This window comes from Orbicella franksi, chromosome 10 (assembly GCF_964199315.1).
Source record: "Orbicella franksi chromosome 10, jaOrbFran1.1, whole genome shotgun sequence".
NCBI lineage: Eukaryota > Metazoa > Cnidaria > Anthozoa > Scleractinia > Merulinidae > Orbicella > Orbicella franksi.
This window is the reverse complement of record NC_138154.1, coordinates 16,052,082-16,068,650: the sequence shown is the minus strand read 5'-3', so window position 1 is coordinate 16,068,650 and position 16,569 is coordinate 16,052,082. Positions and strand designations below refer to the sequence as shown.

Sequence of the window (16,569 nt, the reverse complement as noted above, 5' to 3'; positions counted from 1 at the left end):
GAAACAAGTTTGTGCACCCCGGAAGCGCTGGGGACAACCTCGTCGCTAAAGTCTGCAAAGGTGCAAGAATGAGTTTGGACGCTGCAGTTAGCGTTTTAACGCGCGCTGTCGAGCTTGATCAGTCACAAAGCTACTCTGAAGCCTTAGTTTGCTATCAGGAAGGCCTCGCTTTGCTAATGAATGTATTAAAGGACACAAAAGATGACGCGACAAGGGTGCACTACCGAGCAAAGATGGAGTCTTACATTGAGCGCGCAGAAAAGCTAAAGACATTGGTCAGGGAACAGAAGGAGGCGGGAACTTTCCACGAGAAAGTCAATATAAAGGAAGGATCGATCGGATATAGCTATCGGCGCGTGTTCGAGAAGTACTTAGAAGGAAATGTAAAGGAAGTTGTTGTGGAAGACCCCTACATTCGAAACGTTCATCAAATTTATAACTTTCTTCGATTTTGCGAGCTTCTTGTTAGCAAGGGAACAGTTCGAGAGATCAAACTTCTAACCAGTAAGTAAAGGATAAATAGGGGGTGATTTTATTCTAAAAAATATTATTCTGATTTTATCCGGTCAGTGTAAAACGCAAACTGCAGACTGCAGACCGGGGGTAAAATGCAGACTGCAGGTAAAATGCAGACTGCAGACTGCAGACCAGGGGTAAAATGCAGACTGAGGGTAAAATAAAATATTAATAATAAAAAACACAATGATCAAATCCGGATCAAATAAAGACGCTTACCTGTAATTTTCTTTTTCCAAAATCCCGAAAACTCAAACCAAAAGACATTTCCTAGTCTTAGTCAAACATTATATTATCAACCTCGACTTCTTGAACCCCCCATTTTGTTGAACCAAGTTCCCACAAGGGCCCGAACTAATCGTAATTCTATTGCATTTTACCTTTGTTTACATCTCGGCCATTTTGAATTTTGTTTACGTGATTAGGTCTGGGACCAACCAACTCTTGCAGCGCAATTCCTTCATCCTGTTTTCATCGACAAATGTTTAATAATGGTCAAAACGCCGCGGGCCTTAGTTGCTTCAAATGGCCTTGGAATTGTTCGGAACACAAGGCAAGCAAAACACGACAACGCAAAAACAGGGCAAGCTAAACTTGTAGGCATTGAGCCTAGTTTGTGGAAGACATTCAATATCTGTTTATGACTTAATATATCAAGAGGTTTGTGAATTGGTATTCGCTGAAAGGTGACAGTCGGCTATCCAAACACGAGAATTTATAACATTTCGGCATTCTCAAATAATCGTCAGTATGACCATTTTGATAGAAGAGATGCCATAACTCGACGTGTACAAAATTCAATTTCTGAGTGAGGCCTTTGTGTGTTTTGAGAGTCCTGATGTGGCATTTTACAAATAATATTATTTTATCCTTATGACTCGTTTTTTATTATTAATATTTTATTTTACCCTCAGTCTGCACTTTACCCCCAGTCTGCAGTCTGCAGTCTGCATTTTACCCTCAGTCTGCATTTTACCCCTGGTCTGCAGTCTGCAGTCTGCGTTTTACACTGACCAGATTTTATCGGAATCTTGCAGTAGTCAGTGTGTGGATGGCAGAAATTTTGGAGATGGGGAGAGTTGCATAGCTGATCAGTTTCGTTGAAGCCAAAAAAGGTCATTCAATTTTGTCTAACAGAAGGATTTGTCTAAATGAAGGGTGGCTTACCAGCCTGTTAGAAAGTATGAGCAAAGACTTTCTTGTTTGCTGGTCGTGCAAAAATTGGTTGCGAGAACCATGATGACCCATAAATTATGCAGAAAAAAGCTGTTTAGGAACAATCAGTTGTCGCTAATTTCATCCACTTTATTTTTGTAGCTCAAGATGAAGATCCAGAAAGCCAAAGCAATCAGGCCAAGAGACTTCAAGGACTCAAAAACAGTTTAAAGAAACACAACATAAACCTCGAAATTGGGTTCTCGGCAACACTTCATGACCGTGAAATAAGGTTCAACAATGGTTGGATCATCAAAATTGGTAGAGGACTTGATTACTTCAAGGCTCCTCCAGGAAAATTCTGTATTGGATTTTGTGACTTTAACCTGCGAGAATGTCACGAGACGGTGATTGACATTTATCTAAAGAAGGGATAAAAGAAACGACCATAACTTCGACAAGGGTTGCATCAGCCTGCACTAGCAAGGCAGCATTAGGACTTACTGGGGTGATGTAAGGGTCTCTATAAGGGACTGGTGGCATCCCTAGGGGTACTCCATGGACAATGTGTTATGATGGGTTTGTCAAGTAGTATCTAGTCTGCTTGGACGGAGTCAGTAATTTCTCCATTATTCAGCAATCGCAGGGTCTAGTGGGCAGAACATGTACCAGCTCTCTGAGATCTGGTTGTATCTGCAGTTGTCATTCCAAACTTGCTTAGCAGTGTGTACCATAATGATGGGACAACTCTCAGGAGCACACTATTCTTCAACTGGACGAATTTTAGTAACTTGATAAGTACTTCAATAAAGATTTGCCAAAAATGGCACGTTTTTCGGTTAGGTAGGTTTTCTTATCCCTGTGTTGTTTGGTGCTAGGTATGGTTTCTAATTCATATTTTAAACCCAAATACTGCAGAGTAGTTAGCATTTTAGTAGTACATTATTTTTTCACTTGCCTATTGGTTACTTTAATTTGGGACATCTTCCACATGATGTATACCAATCTGCAAATGCCTGGTAACTTGAGAATACATTTTATCTTACTACTTTTAATGTGTTTTAATGTTTCTCCTGGAGTCAAAGTGTACGATTTCATTATATATTATTCAGTTGCATTTTTCATCCTGTAAGGACGTATTTCAAACTCACAACATGACTGGCCAATTCCCAGTTGGCTTGACATCTCAGTTGGTATAGCAAGGTACCCATATCACAAAAGTCGTGGGTTTAAGGCTTAATGGTTTCTAGGTTTTATTTTTCCACCTGCTAAGTTGTATACACATTTGAAATGATCTCTCATGTCATTGAATTTTCTCTATCTGTTTAAATATATGATGTGTCTTACATGTATATGTTGTAGGTCAAAATGAAATTGAGTTTAAATGATTTTAACCTGGTTTGATTCTCAATTTCTGTTGTCTTCTAACCCTAATTATTCATGATCCATGAATAATTAGGGTTAAGAGACAAAGGAGTTTCATTCTGACCTACAACATATATTCATTTACATATTTAGGCAAATTTTATTGTGCTGAACAAGTGAGAATTACATGTACTAGTTAAAATAACATGTTAAATTGTATCAAATGTCTTGAACAGTAACAAACTCTGTGTACATGTATGTTTAGAGAATGAGAAGACTTATGATTATATTTTATTCATTGTGGAACATTTTTCATTGTCAGGCAAGACGAGTTTTTATTAGTATAGTATCATTATTTAGATTTGTTTTTGGCAGAGCTCTCTTTTAACAACTGTCTTGTCAATCTAACTACGTGCAAAATAATCAGTTTGATCTCTCTTTACTGGATTCAAAACTTTCACCAGAAGAATCACTCACACTTAAACTGATAGTACTGTATCTTTTAATAACACAGGAACTCTGAAGTTCAAAACCTAACTAACAATTGCATTTTTGGCTTCTGTCACTTGCAATTAAGACAACAACCAATGAACTTGGAAAAAATGAAAGAAACAAAAGGGATCAAAATCTACCAATCACAACCCACAGATGTGATCTGTTGAACCAGTTGAAGTAGACTTCTATTTCTTAAAAGGGCTGCTAAGATGACTGACAGCAGCAAAACACAAAACTGTAGATTGAACAGAGTTCATGTTATTGAAAGATGCAGCAAGATCAAGAAAGATTTGTAGTTTGTGCTTTTAAGTGTTGTAACTGTTTGTTACAAAAGGTGAGGTGCAAAATACTCTTAGCCAATCTGTTCTAAATATAGTTCCATTTGGGTATAATGTCTCACACACTTCACTGCATGTACGTATAGACTCTCTTAGTTATAGGCTCCTGACTAAACTAAACTAACTCCTGACCAATGAGTATTTTTTTAAATGCAACAAGTTGAATGAACTTTGAAGTAGTTTCCAAAAGTTGATCATAAAATCTAATTATGAAAGCCAATTATTGCCTTCCATGATTAGCTTTAGTGATCAGCTTTTGACATCTGTTCATAAAATTTACTGATGGCTCCATTTAACCAAGAAATCAATTTCATGAACTGTGAAAGGTGATGATGTCAAAAGCTCCTTTCACAGCATACTTTTCACATTTTCCCGAAATTTCCTTGTACTCACTTTGGATTACATTGTAAGGCAATGAAAAAAGTTAACCGTGAAAAGACTATTTCCAGAACATGAATGCGTAGTTTGACAGCTCTGCTGTTTGTAGTTCTTGAATTAAAATTGACTATTCAAACAAAAGCCGACAGAAAGTTATCAAAGCGTTGTCAAAAATTGATCAACTCTTTGTCAAGTGGTAACAGTAGAGTGATTTTTCCTAAGACTTGGTCAGCACAGTTATAGGCAGGACAGTATATGAGCCTATGTCACAATCCAGGAGTGCAAATGGTAGAATTGATCAACGTTGATCGAACCCATGATGCCAGCAGTGTTACATTGGCATAAATCCCATACGAGTTCGGCCGAGCACATCCCAAACCCCAGCTGATAACCCCAGCCAAGTACCAATGTCTTTGATCTTTGCGACAAACCATAGGTCCCCCACTATCCCCCTGACAGGCGTCAATGCCCCCTGTGACGTAACCAGCGCACATCATTCTAGGAGTTATGTTGTAATCCGAGTATGCAGCTTGACAAGTGTCACGTGGTACGATTGGCACAACCGCCTGTTGCAGCATTGTTGCTACGCTACCAGCCTCAGCGAGCCGGCCAAAACCAGTCACGGTGCAGTTGGTTCCTGCTTGGAAGCTGACATTAGCAGTTGGCAAGCAAACAGGAGATATGAACCTGCTGAACCGGTTTAAAGCAGGTTTGAAACGAACGAGGGCGAGGTCGAAGTCGGCCGTCAGCAAATGGTAATTGGGATGCATGTAGAAAGTATCAACTTCCCGGAAAATTTCAATCCCTTCGTTTCTTGTGACGTCGTATTCTCCAAGCACCACCAACAAAGTTGAAGCATTTCGATATGTCACGCAATGCGCTCCCGTTACTATCCACTCCTTGTTTATCAACGCTCCGCCGCAGTATATCTGAGTTGTGTTCTTGACCATAAGACCGGCTTGCCAAGGCCATTCCCCTGGTAGTGCCCGCTGACCTCCCACTATGCGTCTTGTGGTGCGTCGACCACACCTACAGGGTGGTTTTAATGCTGCAATTGTCATAAATAAGTATGTAATAAGCTAGGTATGTTAAGATACTTTTTTTCGGAACCGATAGGATATCAAAACTGCAAGCGTATCCCATACTCACGTACTCCGCAGCATTTGATTTGCATCATATGATTAACAATTTAACATTTTATGTCAAGTTGTAAACACGTCGCATTTTTATCCACTGACATGCACTGTACATTGTAACGACTTTTAGTATCTTCATAATCCTCCGAAGAAGTGCAGCAGTTTGACTACCCCAATTACCGAGAAACTTATTTTCTGGTGGTTTTTTTTCCCTTTACTGTTCTCATTTAGTTGATACTTACTACCAAGCGAAAGGATGTTGGCTGTTGCCCTTTTCACGGTTAACTTTTCTCATTTGCTTTACAATATAATCCAAAATGTATGAGGTAATTTTCGGCAATTTTGTAGTTTCTACCTGAAATTGCTCGCATCCACGTTTGAATGCAAATGAGAAAAGAGGGTTATTTAAAACTAATCACGCCCAAAAACTATGCGGATCTCGAGCTGAAAGCATTAAAAAAGTTAAAGAATAATACAAACTGATTCTAAATGTTACTCAAAGTTCCTTCTTACGAAGGAACTTTGAGTAACGTGCGGTGTTATCGAGTCAGTGGCGAGGGTCCTAGCTAGGGAGCAACTAGTTTTGCTAACCTGTTTCACAGGTCATCCCAGTGAATCCCGAGGAGCACGCGCAACTAAAGCCATTCACGCGATAAACACATGATCCACTGTTCTGACAAGGAGAACTGGAACATTCATCGATATCTGCCACATGATAAACAATCAGTAATTAATTTTGTTACATTGTAAAAGGATGGGGCCAGTGGTCAGATTTTCCAAAATTTTGAAAGATTCGACTGTTTCTTAAGGTACTCTCACCCTATCAGTCACGTTTGTTTTTTCACCAAACTGTCGATTCTAATATTTTGATTCTCGACTCGCTGAAATTTCGACGTCGTGGTCGAATAAAAGAGTCGTTTATAATTACTATGCAAGATCATTGCTGACTTGCGGAGGATAGCTCGAACAAACCTGATTCACAGTTCCTCCCCGTAAAACCTGTGCGGCATAAACAGCTGTATCCATTCAAGTGGTCGCGGCATGATCCGCTGTTTTGACAAGGTGAACTTGAACATTCGTCGATTTCTAATGAAAAATTTGTAATGAAGTTTCGTTAATGTACTATCCAAAGCGCAATGTGGTGCAAATGCAATCTTACAGACATGAACGTCCCATTGCAAAAGATACACATAGTCTGATCTGGTACTCAGATGTTGAAATAATTATTTGTCAAACCTGTTTCACAAGTCTTTCCAGTAAATCCGGTTACGCAGATACAGCTATAACTGTTCACGTGATCTGTGCACGTGGCATTGTTTTTACATGGGGAACTAGAACAGTCATCTTTATCTGCTTGTAATAAAAGTAAATAAAAACATAGCAAAATTATTAACGTTTGAGAAAAGAAAAAAAAAGGGATTTGCAGTGGCATACCTATATACAGACAGGGATCTTCGTCCATTGAAACTTTGATTCTTCCGACTTCATCAATGAGATATAAAGTTGTCAAAATATTGTCATGTTGAAGAGACTAGTCTCAAAATTAACGTAGTTTTGGGTTGACTTTTAAAAAGCGCGGTGTGATATTTTCGTTATTGCTGCCGTTTTAGCTGTAGTGGAATTGTTGCAGTATTAAACGGCATTTTGCCTGATACAACTTACTTACTTAGCGCTTAGTTGATATTAAAACACCATTTGGCTTACCTGTGCAGCCGTAAAATTCCAGTCTTAAATACCCAAATGTTGTCTGTGAGATGGGATAGATGCGAACAAAGCGAGCTACGAACGGTTGAGAAAATTTGTTGATCACGAGCGAGTTGACATCACTGTTACCAACCAGCTCCTGTATTATCAAAAGTAAGTTAATAACTGTTATTGAAAAAGAAAAACTGTATATTTGAAATGTTCCATTTTTATCTCGAAGACGTTGCATATTCTAAAACAAGTAGATTCCATGTTGTCGTGCGTCTGTTCAGTGATAGATCTCAGGTGACGTCAAAATGTCGTAAGAACAAAAATGTGGCGCACGAGGCAGTAGCCGAGTATGTCACTGATGTTCTTACAACATTTTGACGTCATCTGAGATCTATTACTGAACAGACGCATGGCGACATGGGATCTCTTTGTTAATTCGGATAAGCCAACGCGACAAATCCCTCGCAGCTGGACAGTTCTAATTTATCGAGTTTTTACGATAAAATTAACCCTAGCTGTACTTTACGTACCTCCTCTAAAGTATTCTTTCCATAAATTTGCCACCCTTCACCGCTGATCTTAAAGGACACTTTGAACTTAAGAACCCAGCCACCCATAGACCACCAGAAGTAGCGTCCGCCCTGGGTCCCAATTCCAGCTATTATCATCTTCGTTCCCAGGACTACTTGTAACCATGGTGTGCGGTCGTCTAGTCTTGGAGTCCAGCCTGCCGCCTGCTGGTTTCTTACTTGAATGTGGAGTCGAGCACGTGATGGAGAGTGTGCTCGAGTTAGAGTCGATGACGCTGAGAAAGCCAAGTCAGGTATCCGTTTGTCTTCCAGACCAACAGCCAGAAAACACGAGGAGACTGGGGAAGAGTTAGCTTCGAAAGAGAGACAGTTTTATGTCAAGGAAAAGGAATGTCCCGTAATTGAGAGAAAGGAAGTGTTTCTATTAGATATAGCGAGGAACGTTGCTCAGATACACTCGCAAAAAATCTTCGATAGTTTGCGACGTTTTTTATTTTGGATAATTTAAGATGGCTCTGAACCCCCTTCACATGTGAACGTTTATTTGAAATATTTGTTACCTTTGTTTCAGTGGCATGTCTATAAACTAGCTAAGCTTAGTGCTTGTATAGCTAAGTGCACGACCACTATAAATAAGATTTACTATTTTCTATTATTTACTATCACTTAATAAAGAGTCGTAGGAATGATCCGTCAAAGTATAGCTGTTGGAAAAGTGCTGCAAACTGTTGCCAGTCAAATTATGACAAGGTTTACCTGGGCAGCCAAACAGCTCCACTCTCATAGAGATCCAACGGTGCCACGTTTGAGGATGAAGTCTGACATGAACAGCTACAAAAGCGGGGTCAACCTGGTTCATAACGACAGTGTCCGCATTCGTGTTGCCAAGAAATACCTAAATGCGTTAATATAACCAGCATTGAAATTTATTCTAAGGATCAGCGTCACACTTTTGGAAGTAATTGACCAGGGTCAAGGGTTAGTTCTTTAATGAGACGGAGAATCAGTGTTGTTTCTTGGAAGTGTTCATACCGGCAAATAAACTTCTGGTTACTTTGAAATTCTGGAGATTACTATCAGCTAGGAATTAAGACTCCCTAAATATCATTGCAAATCAGGATGAGAACTGGCTTGAGTGTTCAAGACGGGCGTGTCACAATCACACATCACGTGGGAGTCCAATCCAATCACGTGGAGTCATGTCATGTTCCTTAACAATGCCGTACGCAATAGTTGAAGCACTCGTACAGTTGATGTTAAAGACGAGCATGGATGTGTTCAGGGTTAAAGTTGAATATTACAGACGTCCTCATCACGGCTTATTTTAACGCTTAGGATCTATGTAAGGGTTAGATTTAACAAAAGACATTTAGAAATTCAGCTCCTTCATCAGAACCGATTTATTCAACCTCCGAGGAAAACTCGTTTGTTTATTCACATCTGTCAAATACCTTCACCTGCCCTCGTTGCCCATAAAACGTCCGCTGGTTGCTAACTTCATCTTTATAAGAAACCTGGTAACTAGTAACCCATTGGTCAGGTGACCACCTGCTGCTCAGTCCTTGTGTGGCGATTCCTGTCACTCTTGTTTTCACAGCCAGGTTGATCTCAAGCCACTGCTTTCTGTTAGAGACAGCCGCTGACCAGCCTGCTGGTAACCAAGGAAAGAAAGAGCGCATGTGCAGTCTGCCCTGCGATGCTCGGAGATAATAGATTCGCTCAGAAGAAGCTGTTATTGCTGTGTCCGGGATTCGGTGGCTCTCCATTCCTAGCGGTTGAGAACAGACTGTAGAAATGGAGTAAAGTTAGCCTATTTCAAGTAAAATTACAAGTTCCACAACATACCGCATGAATTGTTTACGACGAAAATCGAGAAATAAATTGAAGCTTGGAATAACAATCTTTTTACGTTCAACCTGACAAGCAATTAATACTTACACGGGACAAGAAAAGGGTTTCTCAGTAATTTTACCGAATCAGCTACTGCGTCAATGCAATCTCAGTTACACTTTGCTATTTAAAGATACAGTCGAACCTCCGGTTGCGACCATTTCGCAAGCGACCACCTCTCCTCATGCATGATCAGAGACCAGTTTTCCAAAATACTAAAGGTTTCCGAGTCAAATCACCATATTTGGAACCTCTTGTAAGCGACCACCTCTCGTTAGCGACCATGACCACTTTTAGAACTAAACGTTTGAAATTTTCATTTATTTTTAACCTCCCTTAAGCGACCACTTGACAGATAATAGAGCGTAAATTAGATAATAAGGTGTTGTAACATTATCGGATTCCTTCGATTTTAGTAGAAACGACATTTGTTTCTCAGACCAAGTGTGGCTCAACTTGGCGAATATGTTTTTATTAATCGCTTTTATTGAAATAAGTTTACTTAGATATTTTAGTACATTATTTGAATAGAGAAAATATATAGCGCAGTTTTAGCGCGAATTGTTCCAAATCAGTGACTGATAATATAGTGTGAAAATTATTCGAAGCAACAATATTTTAACAAGGTGCAACTGATATTTCCCTTTGCGGGCAGTTCCGCTCAACAGATAGTCTATTCAGGTTTACATGTACAGTGATCATATATACTTAACGTTCACACAACTCGATTTTAAGTGGCTTATTAAAACCCTAATGAGTTTTCTAAAGTGGAAGCATAATAGAAAATTTTGTAACTTTGCATCTTCCATAAGATCTTCCTTGTGTTTTGTAAATTTCTAAATATTACATGAAAATGCCATGTTGTTATCTCACGCACAGTGAAAATCGTTGCCGCGTATCATTCGCTTTGGTTCAAATACAGCAAACTCTTCTAAAGGGAACCGGGTATCGTTCTCTTAATCCCTGATAAGAATCTTTTGATATTCTAGCACTTCACTTTTAAAAACCTTTTCGTGAACGAAACATTCTTAGCTCTTCAAAACGAGTGGGAATAGTTTAATTTAAAGATCATCGATAGGATTAAGTTAACGTGAATTTTTTCAATGTAACACGAACATTTCGGGATTAAAACTTTCTGACCCTGACTTGACTATATTGCATCTTTTTTGTTTCCGACGACTGAAGCTCCTTTTGTCGTTAAAAGTGGTTTCTCAAATCTTTGCGTCAACAAGACGTTAAAAGTTTTAACACCGCTGCGTTAAAATGACTGATCTTGAGCAGACCGCAATTTTAAAATAAATATCCAGAGCGAACAAAGAATTAAAAAACAACCTACCTTTACGGTTTTTTAATCCTTGAGAACCAACAAGTTCAACTTTAGAAGCCACAACAAGTAACAGCATGATCCAAAAAATAGCTTCCATAGTTGTAGCTTAGAGTACAGGCTTCGCATTTACGGTAGCTCTGCCGGTGTTTTAGACAATATGAAGGTCCTTAACTAAAGATTAGGAGGACTTGGAGAGTCCGGAAACACTTAACATGCACCAAGACAATTGCTTTAACATTAAATTGGACATGCTGTTCTGCTTTTTCAAATATTAAATTATCGAAGATCAATCAAATTAGTGTCATGAAACATGTAAAATTAGCAGCTGCTAAACCAACCGCAAGAAATGAGTATTGATTGAGCATTTAGATGGCCAGTTTTCCGGTTGGGTTAGCTTATTCTAGAAGCGATATATTGGAACACAGTTAATGTTAAAATTTCATTACGTTTTATACATACTGGCACCAAAGTTGAATTATAGGCTTAAATATATCCCTGCAATGTCAACTTCTTTTTTGCCAAAATTTTAACTGTATGAGTAATTTCCTCAGGTTTAAGAATTCGTTTTTATGTTGTAAACGTCCAAGGCGCTGCATCCAGTGGAAATTAATATCAGGCCAATATTTTATGATATTGTGATAAAGAACAGTAGCTCGTTAACCTCATCATAACGAACTTTATCTTTTTTGTCATAGTGATGATAACTATTTTTCTTTTGGGTGCCTATTTTGAAGTAGTTAGTCTATGTAGCAAATGGCCGTACGAACTTGTGTTGTCCACATTATGGCCGCGTGAAACCGTAACCCTTCTTCTTCGGCCCTCCCCCCAGTTTCTCTGCCTACCAAAATGCAGCAGCGTTTGCTAGGCAGGCTAAGAATATTCCCTTACGAAAGAGGCTCTAGTGATTTGTCAGCTGATACCCCTGCTCAATAAAGAGTTCAATGTGCTTCTCCTTAGGTCGCTGCGTCAGCGGGTCCACACTATGCTGGAGAAATTTGAAAACGCAGCTTTTTTCCTACGGTTACGCCTACCGTCTACGGTAATCGGGCACGAAAATGGAGCCAGTTTTCGTAAACGTTCTTCAAACCGGAGGAATTTGAAAACGCCGGCTTTTCGTTTTCATGCGGATGGAAAAATTTTAAAAACGGAATTTTTCGACACGATAATCAGATGAATTCCATGATCGAGTTTTGCTGAATCACAAATCCAAGATGACCGGCGATTGCTGCGTAGTGTGGACGGAAAACATTTGATGCGTTTTCCTCAGAGTGAAACCTCCGTTTTCAAATTCCTCCGGCTTAGCGTGGACGCGGCCCAATGTATATTGCTAAACACTTCAAGGATAAATTATTACTAGAAATTGCTCAGCCACTGACAATAGCCCTTCAATATAAGAAATTGTCCGCCCTCGGTCACTTAATTAAAAGTCATAAAAGAAAATTAAAATCTACTTGACATGGATCAAAATGAACCAAGGAAGATCACTTATCAACCAAGATTCATTTTAACTCTCGTCTAAATACTCTCCACATATTCCAGCCGTGCGCAACAGCAATAACGCCAAAACAGATCATAAAAACACAACTTTATTTGCTATCGTGTGCTCACTGGAGGCGAAAAACTAAGAGGGTACCAACGAGCATCCATAGGATGAAAAAACCTCGCCGCGCTCGCTGCGGTAATGCAGAGGAAAAAATCCAGCCCTATGGATAGAAACCCTCCGACCTGCTGGGCTCGGTCTTATTAAATTAGATTCCTAATGATTTCGAGACTGAAAGTAGGGACTGAACATTGTCTTTAACATAACCATCTTTGGCATTTTCACTCTGCCAACGACCGTGTCTCTTAAAAAGTCTATCAGCGATGCCTGCATTGGCGGCAGCTGTGGCTCCTCCGGCCCTGAGACTGTGAAGACTTATGCAGGAAACGTCAGTAATGTCTTTGAAAGCGTCCTTAACGATCTCCCTGGCTCTGCTGTAGCTTAAGCCTTGACGTCGAACTTTAGATGTACATCGAGGAGACAAGAGGGCTCTGAATAACGGTAAATCCTCACTAAGATCAATTTCAGCGGCAGCAATGTATTGCTCTAAAGCCTTTACGGGACAGGTTTCCAGGTCTGATCGCGCTATTGTTGTCCACGCCCCATCACGGTATTGGTCTGTCTTGGACGACTCTAAAAATATGGACACATAAGTAGAAAAAAAACTTTATATCACAAGCTCGAATAGAGCATAGCTCACTGAAACGAAAAAACGCAGCATATCCTATGAGACATAAAGCTACTGTTCTCAAATCCGATAAGGAAGGAGACTTATCTGAAATCTTGGAGGATGCAAGCGCCCTCAGCATCTCGGGAGTGATGGGTTCTTTCTTCGATTTAGCCTTCCCCATAATCCTTTGAGACGCGCTAACCATGGCAGAGTAGAGAGACCTTGGGCAAACCGGCCAGCTGTTGGGCCCAGTCGATACTGTAAACAACATTAAGAACTGGAGAAGGAGAATTAGCTTCCAGGATTAGGCACTGCAGGTAAACTGAAACTTGAAAGGGGTTGGCGGGCATGTGGCGAATACAATTAGACGACGCCCAAAACTTCCAACGTCTAAAACCAGCCACGAAAGTGCGAATAGTGCCATCGGCTCTGGAAGCGAGCACGGTTTCCTGGACTCGACTAACCAAGGGCTGGAGATGGTCGGGGATAGCGGCAAAGAATTCGGTCCACATCTCTGATTGAAACACATCTAAAATCAAAATAAAACTGACAAGCAAATTAGCAAAATAACAAAGAAAAACATGACGTGAACAAAAAGGTAATAGCAATACAAAAAAGACATAAACGGGCTCGAGAAAGAGCCCAAAAAATACGTCTCGGCTACACAAATAGCTACGCACTTTCGCCACAAAAGAGCTTCTATATATCGGGCACAGATCGTCCCATACTTCATGGTGGCACACAGCCCAACTTTTTGGATACAGAAAGACCTTAATTCCCAGGGCGCAAAAAACAAAAGGGGGGCACAGATGGTCCCATTCATTCTCAAGGGCAAACAAAGGCCCCTAACATTTGGGCACAGATGGTCCCATACTTCATGTAGGCACACCGGCCCTAACATTTTAGATACAGAAGTTCCTGAATTTTTAGGGCGCAAAAAAGGCCCCATTCTTCGGGCACAGATGGTCCCACTCATACTCATGGGCAAGCAATCTCCCTAACAATATAAGCCCAGAACGTCTCATACTTTTCGGGGGTAAAAAACCTAAAGTTCAGGCACAGGTAATCCCATATTCCTAGGGAGCAAGAAAGGCCCTACCTACCGGGCACATGAGGTCCCATACATCTCGTGCACAAATAGGCCCTAGAATCTAGAGCTCAAAAGAACGAACCCTAAATTTTTGGCCCTGATAGAAATAAATGATAAATAAATAAATAAACGAATAAATCATAAGAAAAAGAGAGTAAAAATAAAAATAAAATAAAAGCGAGTCACCTCCAGAAAAGAGCACCAAGAGGACGAATTAGCATAAAACCACTCCTAAATACCCTGTTCAAAACCCCTAGAGAGTTCATACCGACAAGAGAATATTTTTCCGCTAATTTCCAAACCGCGGAAAAATTCTATTTGCAAGTGTTAATTCGTTTAACGGACCAAAACTAAGAGAAAACTAATACAATCAACCGAATATATAACCAACGCATAAGGGCAAAACAGAACTTAATTTACGATCTGATCTTTTCAGCTTATGGCTGCTCTCAGAGCAATCGTTTATTTAACGAAAGAGGTCATAATAGAAAACTAACACTTAATCAAAATGAAGAACTTGAGGTCAGTTATCAAGTTGAGTAGGTTTCAAGAATGTAGGCAAAACTAAATCAATAAAATCAACTAATTCTATGGGTAGTAAGCACAAAACGAACCTGCGCGCTTATTTTAGTTCTCTGGACCCGTCCACAGTGCGCCGGAGGAATTTGAAAACGGAGGTTTCACTCTGAAAACGCATCAAATGTTTTCCTTCCACACTACGCCGGAGGAATTAAAAAACGCAATAATCATCGACAAGAGAAAATGTCATCGGTCATTTGGGATTTGTATTTGGGGAAAACTCGGTCTGGAAAATCGTATGATTATCGTAGCGCCAATGTTATCGAAAAGTTCAGTTTTCAAAATGTTTTCCGTCCACTTGAAAACGAAAAGCCGGTGTTTTCAAATTCCTCCAGTTTGAAGAGCGTTTTCCAAAAGCTCCGTCTTTGTGACGGATTATTGTGGACGGTAGGCCTAACCGTAGAATAAAGTTGCATTTTCAAATTTCTATGCGGTAATGTGGACGGGACCTCAAGGTTTTCACCCTGAGGAGAACAGTCTGACATTTCAGACTATGAAAAGAGAGTAGTTAGGGCAGAAAAAACGAAGCTGCTGGCCTTGAACGGTACTGACGACTTTGTTAAAATAAACGTCTTTCTTTGAGAGTCAGATATGAAGACTATCGCAGTTATATACACGACTTAAGCAGCTGTGAAATTAAAGCCTGAAAAAAGCATTCACAGCTACTGAAGTTGTGTATATAACTGCAATGATCATCTATGTCTTTATATTTTTCTTCGCAGTTCATATGATCTTTCATATATTCATTTGCATTCTTCACCAACTACGCTTATATTACGAACTCACAATGTGACCAGCTCCCAGTTGGTTTGATAGCTCAGTTGGTAGAGCACTGAACCGGTATTGCAGAGGTCATGGATTCGAATCCCGTCCAGGCCTGATTTTTTTTCAGGCTAAACTTTCACAGCTGCTTAAGTTGTGTGTATAACTGCAACGATCATCTATGTCTTCATATCTTTCTCCGCAGTTCAAATATATGATCTTGCAGAGTCAGATATCGTTTTTGATATTGCTAATAGAAAAGCTCCCTAAAGGACTTTCAATACAGGAGAGAAATACATCTTTCATCAAACATTTTAGATTCTGAATTCTTCGTTTCCACATATGCCCAGTCCTCCATTGTTTCTATACCTTCCCCACAGCCGTCATAAATTAAAACAGACAAAAACTGTTGTTGCTCTCGCATGGTACACGTACTTTAATCGCCTCTTTCACCTTTAAATAATAAATTATTGAGTTAATGTTTTGGTAAAGCGGACTCGGTGGACGTCCACACCAACTTGATGTGTTAATAGAGCGGTTTTCAACTGAGTGTCGAAAAGTAATTGGTTTTGCATCACTACGCTAGACGATTGGCTTAAAAAAATTCTCGCCACTGTTTCATCCAATCAGAAGTAAAAATCAAAACCAATCGTAACTCACACTTTTCCCGCGCTTCGCCTCAGCTACATGTAATGCCATCGAGTTTTCATTGGTTCAATGGATTGTCTGTCTTTTGTGATTGGCTGGAGTGATTACTTTGGTTTTGGTGTTACGACACTCAATTGAAAGCCGCTCTCAGTGATTAGAATCGAGTTAATAAATACTGGGGCTTTCAACGCTCCCGTTTGAATGTTTCTGCTGTTCAAGATAATATATTCAGTACACTCTTCTTCTAATCTTTCAGCCACTGGAAAAGAGATTGCAGGCTCACAGGATTACCAACAAGGTATTCCCTTTGGTAACTGAAACTTTTAGTTTGGCACTGTAACCCCAAGCACGCTTTCACAGAAACTTAACTGCTTGAAATCTGTACCTCGTTACAAAGAGTACCCCGAGGGGGTGAGTGTGCGGCTAGCGAGGCAACGGCATCGTTGTGCGCGTAA

At 40.0% G+C, this 16,569-nt stretch overlaps 2 protein-coding genes across 2 annotated transcripts; one reads left to right on the top strand and one right to left on the bottom strand.

Moving 5' to 3' along the window:
- Positions 1-14: 14 nt before the first annotated feature.
- On the top strand, positions 15-3,406 carry LOC145500402 (MIT domain-containing protein 1-like). Its single transcript, XM_081479923.1, has 2 exons — positions 15-504; positions 1,834-3,406. The coding sequence occupies exons 1-2, from the start codon at positions 69-71 to the stop codon at positions 2,106-2,108; spliced, it is 711 nt and encodes a 236-aa protein (XP_081336049.1). The 5' UTR covers positions 15-68; the 3' UTR covers positions 2,109-3,406.
- A 641-nt stretch (positions 3,407-4,047) lies between these two features.
- On the bottom strand, positions 4,048-8,132 carry LOC145501674 (prostasin-like). The gene is made up of 6 exons (XM_081481095.1): positions 7,609-8,132; positions 7,088-7,226; positions 6,620-6,733; positions 6,328-6,469; positions 5,975-6,102; positions 4,048-5,295 (listed from the first exon to the last, which is right to left on the bottom strand). Exons 1-6 carry the CDS (start codon positions 7,744-7,746, stop codon positions 4,514-4,516), a joined length of 1,443 nt encoding a protein of 480 aa, XP_081337221.1. The 5' UTR covers positions 7,747-8,132; the 3' UTR covers positions 4,048-4,513.
- Positions 8,133-16,569: the final 8,437 nt, after the last annotated feature.

Bases quoted from the DNA above. Each gene is read 5' to 3' on its own strand.
- LOC145500402 (XM_081479923.1), top strand. From the start codon at position 69: ATGAGTTTGGACGCTGCAGTTAGCGTTTTAACGCGCGCTGTCGAGCTT. The intron at 505-1,833 runs GTAAGTAAAGGA...TTATTTTTGTAG, and splicing joins AGAGATCAAACTTCTAACCA to CTCAAGATGAAGATCCAGAA.
- LOC145501674 (XM_081481095.1), bottom strand. From the start codon at position 7,746: ATGATAATAGCTGGAATTGGGACCCAGGGCGGACGCTACTTCTGGTGG. The intron at 7,227-7,608 runs GTACGTAAAGTA...TTGATAATACAG, and splicing joins GAAAGAATACTTTAGAGGAG to GAGCTGGTTGGTAACAGTGA. The intron at 6,470-6,619 runs GTTTGACAAATA...ATTTTTCATTAG, and splicing joins TGGAAAGACTTGTGAAACAG to AAATCGACGAATGTTCAAGT.